The sequence below is a fragment of the Mauremys mutica genome, chromosome 9 (assembly GCF_020497125.1).
Source record: "Mauremys mutica isolate MM-2020 ecotype Southern chromosome 9, ASM2049712v1, whole genome shotgun sequence".
Classification (NCBI taxonomy): domain Eukaryota; kingdom Metazoa; phylum Chordata; order Testudines; family Geoemydidae; genus Mauremys; species Mauremys mutica.
Genome location: NC_059080.1, coordinates 47,723,610 through 47,732,745, shown reverse-complemented (window position 1 = coordinate 47,732,745; position 9,136 = coordinate 47,723,610). Strand labels below are relative to the sequence as shown.

General features: G+C 48.4%; 1 protein-coding gene across 9 annotated transcripts in view; it reads right to left on the bottom strand.

Annotated features, from left to right (window-relative positions):
* Nucleotides 1-1,305: 1,305 nt before the first annotated feature.
* SCLY (selenocysteine lyase) overlaps nt 1,306-9,136 on the bottom strand; it is a 22,651-nt gene continuing 14,820 nt past the window's right edge. For 6 of the 9 annotated variants that reach the window (XM_045030707.1, XM_045030709.1, XM_045030708.1 and 3 more), the window contains 4 exons: nt 7,422-7,505; nt 5,525-5,627; nt 4,982-5,057; nt 1,307-3,446 (listed from right to left, as the gene is read on the bottom strand). In XM_045030707.1, the coding sequence (XP_044886642.1) occupies nt 3,287-3,446; nt 4,982-5,057; nt 5,525-5,627; nt 7,422-7,505 (423 nt within the window). In that variant the 3' untranslated portion in view covers nt 1,307-3,286. Of the gene's footprint in view, nt 3,447-4,981; nt 5,058-5,524; nt 5,628-6,964; nt 7,506-9,136 lie in introns of those variants that run through there. The other 3 variants (XM_045030714.1, XR_006582254.1, XM_045030715.1) reach the window with 3 other exon arrangements.

The window sequence follows — 9,136 nt, the reverse complement described above, 5'->3', positions numbered from 1 at the left end:
ACCATTCTTACCCATTCTGGCTAATAGCCATTTATGGACTTAGCCACCATGAATTTATCCAGTCCCCTTTTAAACATTGTTATAGTCCTAGCCTTCACAACCTCCTCAGGTAAGGAGTTCCACAAGTTGACTGTGCGCTGCGTGAAGAAGAACTTCCTTTTATTTGTTTTAAACCTGCTGCCTATTAATTTCATTTGGTGACCCCTAGTTCTTATATTATGGGAATAAGTCAATAACTTTTCCTTATCCACTTTCTCAACATCACTCATGATTTTATATACCTCTATCATGTCCCCCCTTAGTCTTCTCTTTTCCAAGCTGAAGAGTCCTAGCCTCTTTAATCTTTCCTCGTATGGGACCCTCTCTAAACCCCTAATCATTTTAGTTGCCCTTTTCTGAACCTTTTCTAGTGCTAGAATATCTTTTTTGAGGTGAGGAGACCACATCTGTACACAGTATTCGAGATGTGGGCGTACCATGGATTTATATAAGGGCAATAATATATTCTGTCTTATTCTCTATCCCCTTTTTAATGATTCCTAACATCCTATTTGCTTTTTTGACTGCCTCTCATAGTAATTAAACAGGACACCAGTAATGTTATCAGCACAGGGGGATAAATGTTATCAGGATGCTCAGATCTAATCTGCAGTCACTCGGTAAATACTTCATTCCAGTCTAATTTTGTAATTAAGCGGTTTAGGAGGAGTCTGAGTGACGAATCTTACATTCAAACACAACTTGCATGGAGGTTTATGGCTGCTGGTTCATGCTGGAATGGATACATTCACGTATGGCTGATTTATGTCCAATTCAGAGTCATCTCACAGCAATTCCAAAGGTAGAGTATATGGCTCAGAAGGGACCTTTGCCCTTAATATCCCACAGTTGCATGGAAACAGCCACCCTCACTTCACGTTATCCCTCTCAAAAATGTTGGCAGCTGTAAGCTGAAATGTGTAGACCTGGTGTAGTAGGAAGAGAGCCTGAGATGTAAGTCCTTGTATCAGAGGCCTGGTATGAGGCAGGACTGGTTCACAGAATCTGGCAAGAACAGGGCTAATATTGCAGAAATACACATTCCTAAGGAATGCTAGTCACAGAGTACTCACGTGAACACATCCCAGTATCAAGTGGTACCTGAACATCCCAATACCAAGGATGGTACAAAAACTTTCCCCAAGGATAACTGGAACCCAGTGATCCCTCCTAAAAGATAAGGTCAGCCTGACAGTATGTAATAGAGATGTTTTAATCGAACCTATATGTACAAGGATGAGTGAAAACTAGCCATGTCAGGGGGCAGTAACTATGTCAGAGGGGCAGTACTAACTTGTTTGTATCATGGTATAAAGACGTATCTCAGAGGGAGTATCTTTGTCTGGCCACGGGAGGAACGGAAAGTCACACCGTTCACTGAGCTGGTCCATTGTTATGGGCATACATTTATTAGCGGTCTGGTAGAGTCTGTGGGATACTGGTATCATGTTTCATTGACAATAAACCTGGCTGGGTGCCTTCGGCTCTTAATGGATCTTGTGGTCATTGGTCAGTTCGCTTGAGGTCTGCCGTGCTGGGGTGGCACACAGAGGGAACACGCACATGCAGCTAAACATCTATCAACATCTAACCACACCTGGAAGGGCACGCATACTTTCCCCAGACCCTTATCATGTCATATGTGAAGAGACATGGCAGCCTTTGAAATGCTCTCAATCAGAGTTGTCTCTTCCACCTCCTTTCACCATGATACTTGCCAGCCTAACTGTCTCATGAACTCCTAGGTCCCCAACATAAAACAGAAACTTCTGAAGGAAAATGCGCTTTTAATTAAAATGTTTCAGTTTAACAGAGATATCTTTTACTATCTGTGAGAACACAGACATATTAGTCCTTCCCCATCTCCTCACTTCACCCTGCCAGGCTGTTCTCCCATGATGAGTTACTGCTTTATCAGTTTATTTCTAATCCATTGATTAGAGTAGGAATAAAAGAGCCACTTGAGTGGCCAAGTTCTGTTCTCCACAGGAGCAGGTGCATAATAGACAGTGCATTCCTTTCAAAGAATTCACAGCTGAATGTAGGACCTGCTCCCTGGCAGGAGAAGTAATAGGAAGAATGCACTGTCAACACCAACAAGAGTAACCAGTGCAGGTGTTATAAGGACGATCATAAAAGAGTTTGAGGAATACTTAAAAGTAGTATTCTAGTTCCTTCAGTACCAACAAATCCTCTGAAACATCAGGTATTGGCCAGTCGGAGGCAAGGTACCAGCCAAGGTACCAAGGATCTAATGTGGTACAGTAAATGTTATATTCCTGCCTTTGAGAGATACCAATAACAGCCTTGTCTGGCAACCTCCTTTCCTGGAAAGACACTGATTTGAAACAAAAGTTTTCCTAATTTCCATGAGTCCTGGAAAGCCTGTTTCCTTCATGGAGAAGTCAGAGCGAAGATCTTTAATGCTCATAACTATGTGCATGTAGAGTGTGTGTGTGCGCATCACAGATTCTACAATTCTGATGCTCAGAAAGGTGGGACTGGCCAGATGTGACAAAATGACGCATGCACGCTAACTCTTCCTCTGAATGCACACACATCCTGTACACTAGCCCAACCACCTCCTGATTGCACACACACATTCCAAGATTGGCACCCTTAAGACATACATACACCATCCTATGCATAAATGCAGGCATTCTCACACAACCTCCTATGTGCAAATACAGGTATCCCAGGAACACATACATGCCTTCCTAATCCCTCATAGAGTGCTCCTAAATGCAAACTCCTACTCTTATTCCTCTGTGCTAGCCCAGGCACACCTGTGCACAATTACAGCCACTCCCCTGGATACAAACATAGCTGAATACATTAACACTCCCCCTCCCCCCAAGACCCAAATGCACAGTCCCCAAACCCAGAGTTTTTTACTTCTCAGTAGAACAAGTGAGCATTCAAAAGTTTCCCAAACTTAAGCAGTGACATTATTTGCCACACTCCGATGTCCTAAAGGAATGAACATGTAATAACAGCTGCAGTTCTCCCAGCACAGGACAGCCAGTTCTTCAGGAATGGGAAGAGTCTAAAGGTCTGATTCTTCATTGCCCTGCACCTTCTGCAGCCATTTACACCAAACCAAGGCAGGTGTAAAACATTACTGTTCTGACTGGACAGCTTGTCACACCCCTTAAATGACACACCAGGTACAGGGCAGGGGAGAATCATGCCCCAGGAATCTGTTTCTTTCAAGGAGATGTCTCCTCTCAGTTCCCCGTCCTGATCTCTAAGTGACTCTGTTCTGTTCCAGCTGAGCCACTGACTGCTTCAGATCTTCCACTATTATGTCCACATCCTCCTTGGTGGTGTCCCGCCCCACACTGAGCCGCAGGGCATTCTGAGCCACTTCATAGGGAATCCCACAGCTGAGCAGTATAGAGGAGGGCCTGGAAAACAACACAATGAAAGCAGGGTTTAACCCTTTAAACATCAAGGAAACACATTCCTCCCCTGTAAAATTCACTATGATAATGAAAACAAGTATAATTGTCTGAGTAGTAGCAGTCCCCTCCTCCAAGCAGATTATAGACTCATAGACTTTAAGGTCAGAAGGGACCATTATGATAATCTAGTCTAACCTCCTGCACAATGCAGGCCACAGAATCTCACCCATCTACTCCTGTAACAAACCCCTAACCTATGTCTGAGTTATTGAAGTCCTCAAATTGTGGTTTGAAGACCTCAAGCTGCAGAGAATCCTCCAGCAAGTGACCCGTGCCCCATGCTGCAGAGGAAGGCGAAAAACCTCCAGGGCCTCTGCCAATCTGCACTGGAGGAAAATTCCTTCCCGACCCCAAATATGGCGATCAGTTAAACCCTGAGCATGTGGGCAAGACTCACCAGCCAAACACCCAGGAAAGAATTCGCTGTAGTAACTCAGATCCCACCCCATCTAACATCCCATCACAGACCACTGGGCATATTTACCTGCTGATAATCAAAGATCAATTGCCAAATTAATTGCCAAAATTAGGCTATCCCATCATACCATCCCTTCCATAAACTTATCAAGCTTAGTCTTGAAGCCAGATATGTCTTTTGCCCCCACTACTCCCCTTGGAAGGAGGCTGTTCCAGAACTTCACTCCTCTAATGGTTAGAACCTTCGTCTAATTTCAAGTCTAAACTAATTTCAAGTCTATACACTCTCCCCCTCATTCTGGCTGAAAGGCACCGGATTCTTCTAGAAGTTGGTCAGTGCTGTTCAATCTAATCAGCTGGAGGTGTCAAGACAGTGATGTGAAATACTTGCCCTTGCCCCTGCCCACTGGAGCTAAACACGCTGATTCCACAGTACTTTTGGCCTGCAGTATTTCAGCCAGCCAGGCGTAAGCCAGTGACCCATTCCACATGGCAGTCTATAGCACTAAAAATAAAGACACTCAGGGTACTCGATCTCTATGATTCTATTAAAACACCAAGGTTTCTTGCTCAAATTTTGGGCTCTGAACAATCTGGACTCTTCTAGCCTCATGGCTCAGCTGGTCTTGAGGTGCCCTATCTTTCCAGTCTGACTGCTCTCATTCTGACCCTGCAAATGCTGAGCTCCTCAGGTCAGCTTCCCTGATTTCCACGTGCTCTCTGCATACCATCTGTGACATGGCACACAACAGCAGGAGAGCGAGCACCTCACCACCTGAGCACCTCACTGCCCTGTCTATTCAGTGAGAAACTACCCAATGTCACACTAATCCCTGTTACTCAGTGACTCAATTGTGTTTACTGTACATCCTCAACCTACTCCTGGGGGTTACTTGGGACCATGTGGAAAGCACTAATCTTCTTGTGTGATCCCCAAGGAGCTGTTTGAAGGAGCAATTATTTATGAGAAACTATTTCATAAAGGTGCAAACTCAGTCCCCTTCAACTTGACCTCTCTCCTCCCAGGAGGATGACTCAGTATCACAACATGGATTACTTACTGGTCATCCTTCTCCGAATGGCATGCAGCACCAACACTGGCGAGTAGACTCTTGCAGTGGGACAGCACCATCCGCCCTGCAGGAAAGACAAAGCACAGGCCCCGCTCAGCACAGGATACTTACCAAGCTGAATGACAGCACAGGGACCCTTCTTTAAACCTCCCATACACAAATGACCAACCTACACTTCAAACAACCCTTTCAGCACAGCCTCTGAGCAATGTTTTGGCAGGGTCATTTTCCTCTCTGCTCAGGGTAAGAGGTCCATGCCTGGCCCTGGCAGGCCTGACATGCTTCTGCACAGATGAGGGGACTCTGGTGATTCAGCCCTATGCCTGGCATCCTCCCACAAGATCAATGAGCCGCTGCTCTCAGGCTTGTGCAGGTCTTTGGCATCCTGCTCCATGGCTGAGGTGGCCATGCAATACGTCTTCTTCAGAGTCTGATAGCACAAAAGGAGGAGCAGCGGGCTAGAGTGAAGGGGAATTGGGGGCCCAGACAGAGATGTAAAGGATGACCGTTGCTAGGATAGAAGAGAGATACCTTGCAGCCCTGGCCCCCAAATAGAAAAGTTACAAGTGTTGCAGAGCCGCTTGGCACCTGGAAACTGACTGTTAAAGTGGAGTCTCTGCTTTCCAAACGAAGCCTGGAAAATAAAATAAACATTAACAGCTCCATGAATGCAAACTGCTCTGCCCTGGGTAGGATGCGGCTGAGCAGGAGGAACTCACCCTAAAGCCCCTATAAGCCTTCATCCCCACGCATCACTAGGGCTTTGAGGAGACCTCCTGGGGACTTGACACATACACAGCCCAGGCTGATTGGTGATTTGAACATTGAGCTGGCAGATTGGGACATACAAGCTCTAGACTGTTTCTGGGGAATTCACCACTGTGCCATGGTCACTTTGCTCTGGCTTCACTGGTGCAAGGGGACTCCAAGGCCCCCACAGAAAATAAACCAGTGTAGGAGTCACCCTAAGGAAGCTGCAGACCCTGCTCTGCTGACTCTACACTCACGGCCATTGCAAGAGGCTCTGCTGCAGGGAGAGTTCCAGAGTGGGTGAGTAGCACGTTGTGGAAGTGACCTGGCCAATCCTGCCTCCCCATGATTCCTGCACCCCGTCAGAGGGCCCTAAGGGCCAATGCAGAAGGACTACAAGTTAGGGGCATCAGGGGCAAAACAGCATCCAGCATCTCTGTATGGGGGGATGCATGCCACCGAATCAGGAGGAGTCATGGCCATAAACAGAAAGCCAGTGAGAAGGGTTGCCACTTCCTTCTACAAGAAAGCTGGGGCGGGCCAGTGTTGGCTGAGGAGCCGAACAATCTGAAAAGGGGGGGGAGTTCCATTTCACCCCCTTTTTTATCTATTATCTAGGTCAGAGGTGGGCAAACTACGGCCCATGGGCCATATCCGGCCCACAGGACCGTCCTGCCCGGCCCCGGAGCTCCCGGCCGGGAAGGCTAGCCCCTGACCTCTCCCCAACCGTTCCCCCTCCCCCACAGTGTCATGCCGCCAGCGCTCTAGCCTGCCGCTCCTGCCGGGCAGTGCAGCTGGCGTGGCTGGCTCTGCCTGGGTGGCAGGGCTGCGAGCTCCTGCCGCTCTGAGCAGCATAGTAAGGGGGCGAGAAGTGGGGGGGCTGGATGGGGCAGAGGTTCTGGGGGGGGCAATCAGGGGGTGGGGAGCGAGGGATGGATAAGAGGCAGTCAGGGGACAGGGAACAGAGGGCAGTTGGATGGGGCGGAGGTTCTGGGGGGGGCGGTCAGGGGGTGGGGAGCGAGGGATGGATATGGGGCAGTCAGGGAACAGGGGGCAGTTGGATGAGGTGGAGGTTCTGAGGCAGGGGCAGTGAGGGGAGGGGGGGGTTGGATGGAGGGGGGTTTCGGGGGGAGGTGTCCCAGGAGGGGGTGATCAGGGGACAAGGAGCGGGGGGGTAGGGTGGGTAGGAGGTTCTGAGGGGGGCAGTCAGAGGACGGGAAGTGGGAGACGGCGGGGGCCAGGCTGTTTGAGGAGGCAAAGCCTTCCCTACCCAGCCCTCCATACAGTTTTTGAACTCCGATGTGGCCCTCGGACCAAAAAGTTTGCCCACCCCTGATCTAGGTACTTACCTGGCCCATGTAGTGTGTGACCACCTAACCTTCTTCCCTCTATCCTTCTCAGTCCATTTCCTCCTCCCTCTTTCTTCATGATCACATATGCACACCCCTGCTCAGCTTGCTACATCTCAACTACTTCCTTCCCCCATTTCAGTGCCCACTGATGGTGTGCGCTGTGTGTCTTCCTGCCAGATGCTTTTGTCACAGTCCTTCCAAATTGCTGGTGCTCTTGAAAAACACGCTCTTTTCTCCTCCTCCTCTAAAAAGCTTGCTGTACAGACTGCCCAGAGATCAGGGACTCCAGCAGGAGCATAAACGTAATAGGAACGAGGTGTGCTCACTTCTAGCCTCTCCTCCAAGTAATCCCGAACCTCCTTCATGTGAGCCTCATAATCCTCACAGTTCTTGTTCACCAGCTCAGCGGCCTGAAGGCGGGGAAGAAAACAAATCGGATGCTATATCTCTCAGCAACTGTAACACAAGACCTGGTCACAATCATGTCAGAAGAACAATAATCCCCTGGAAATGTACCATAAAAACAGCCATACTGAATCAGACCAATGGTCCATCTAGCCCAGTATCCTGTCTTCCAAAAGTGGCCAATGCCAGGTGCTTCAGAGGGAATGAACAGAACAGGCAATCATCGAGTGATCCATCCCCTGTCATTCACTCTCAGCTTCTGAGTCTAAGTCGAGGTAGGCATATGTTTTGCCTTTACCAGGAACTATGGATATGGGTGTACAAGTACTAACAACCAATCAGAATGGAATCATTTCATCTGCCTCATGTACCTGTATATAAGCCAACTTTTCTGACCTAATAGGAGGCACACTTGGGGGTGGAAGAGCTTATACATGAACTAATTCCACCAAGGTGGAATTTGCATTGGCCACTGTCGGAAGACAGGATACTAGGCTAGACGGACCTTTGGTTGAACCTAGTATGGCTGTTCTTATGTTCTTAAAGTGCCTAGCCCCCAATCCGGAGAAGGAAGCCACCTCAAGGGGGATGCTGGTACCATCAGTGGCGCACAAATCCTAGTCTGGTGAAATGAAGCCCAAACTCCACATGCTCTGGGCCCTCACAGCATTTCTCCTCCAAGGGGCACTTTTAGAACCCAAGTATCAGTACATTTGTGTGGTGTGGGGCCAGATTTCACAACAGCTGTGCATTCAGCACACTGAGCACTTCAGAAATCTGTCCCCTTATTTCGATGCCTAAACAGGAGCTAAGCTCCTTACAAAGTCCTGGCCTTAGTTTGGCACATTTATAGGACAATTCGGTGCAGCGTTCAGATTCCTGGTGACTTGCCAAACCAGTGACAGGCACTGTGCAATTTGTTCACCTGCTCTGAAGAATGCTTCCCGGATATCAAACCGTGCATGGGCTCTCCGCCTTCCCCAGCCCCTCTCACAAACTTGGTCTAGAGATCCACAGGGGGTGGAGAAGTCCCCTACCTCTAACTTTTCCTAATCAGAGCTCCGTGCACCAGAAACCCCTATGTAGTTTTGGCCTCTTTATAAACAAATCTCTTCTTGGTGATATAGTTTTCAAATGTGGTATTACTCCACAAGTGAATGCAAACATGTAGCAGCCTTCCCCCAAACTTTGGCTTGAGTGCTGGGGAACAGAACTGTACAGGTCACAGAAGGGGAAAGGAGGGGGAAGTAGAAGGAATAGTAGATCATGCTGTGCTTTATTACAGATCTTTCATGAATTACAGAGGCCATTTTTCAAGATCAAGACTACACTTCTAAAAATAACAATGCAGACGTGGGAGGCACTGCTTGGGCATGTAGATAGCCTTGTAGGTATACACCCTACGATTCAGGAGTGTAGGGCACTCTGCTTGCCTAAGCTGTGCCTCAGCATCTACACTGCTGTTCATACCTGTGCTAGCTGGGCATGTAGTGTCTGTACTCTAAGGCCTGGTCTACACTGGGGGGGGGGGGTCGAACTAAGGTACGCAAGTTCAGCTACGCGAATAGCGTAGCTGAACTCGAACTACCTTAGTTCGAACTACTCACCCATCCAGACGCCGCGGGATCGAAGTCCG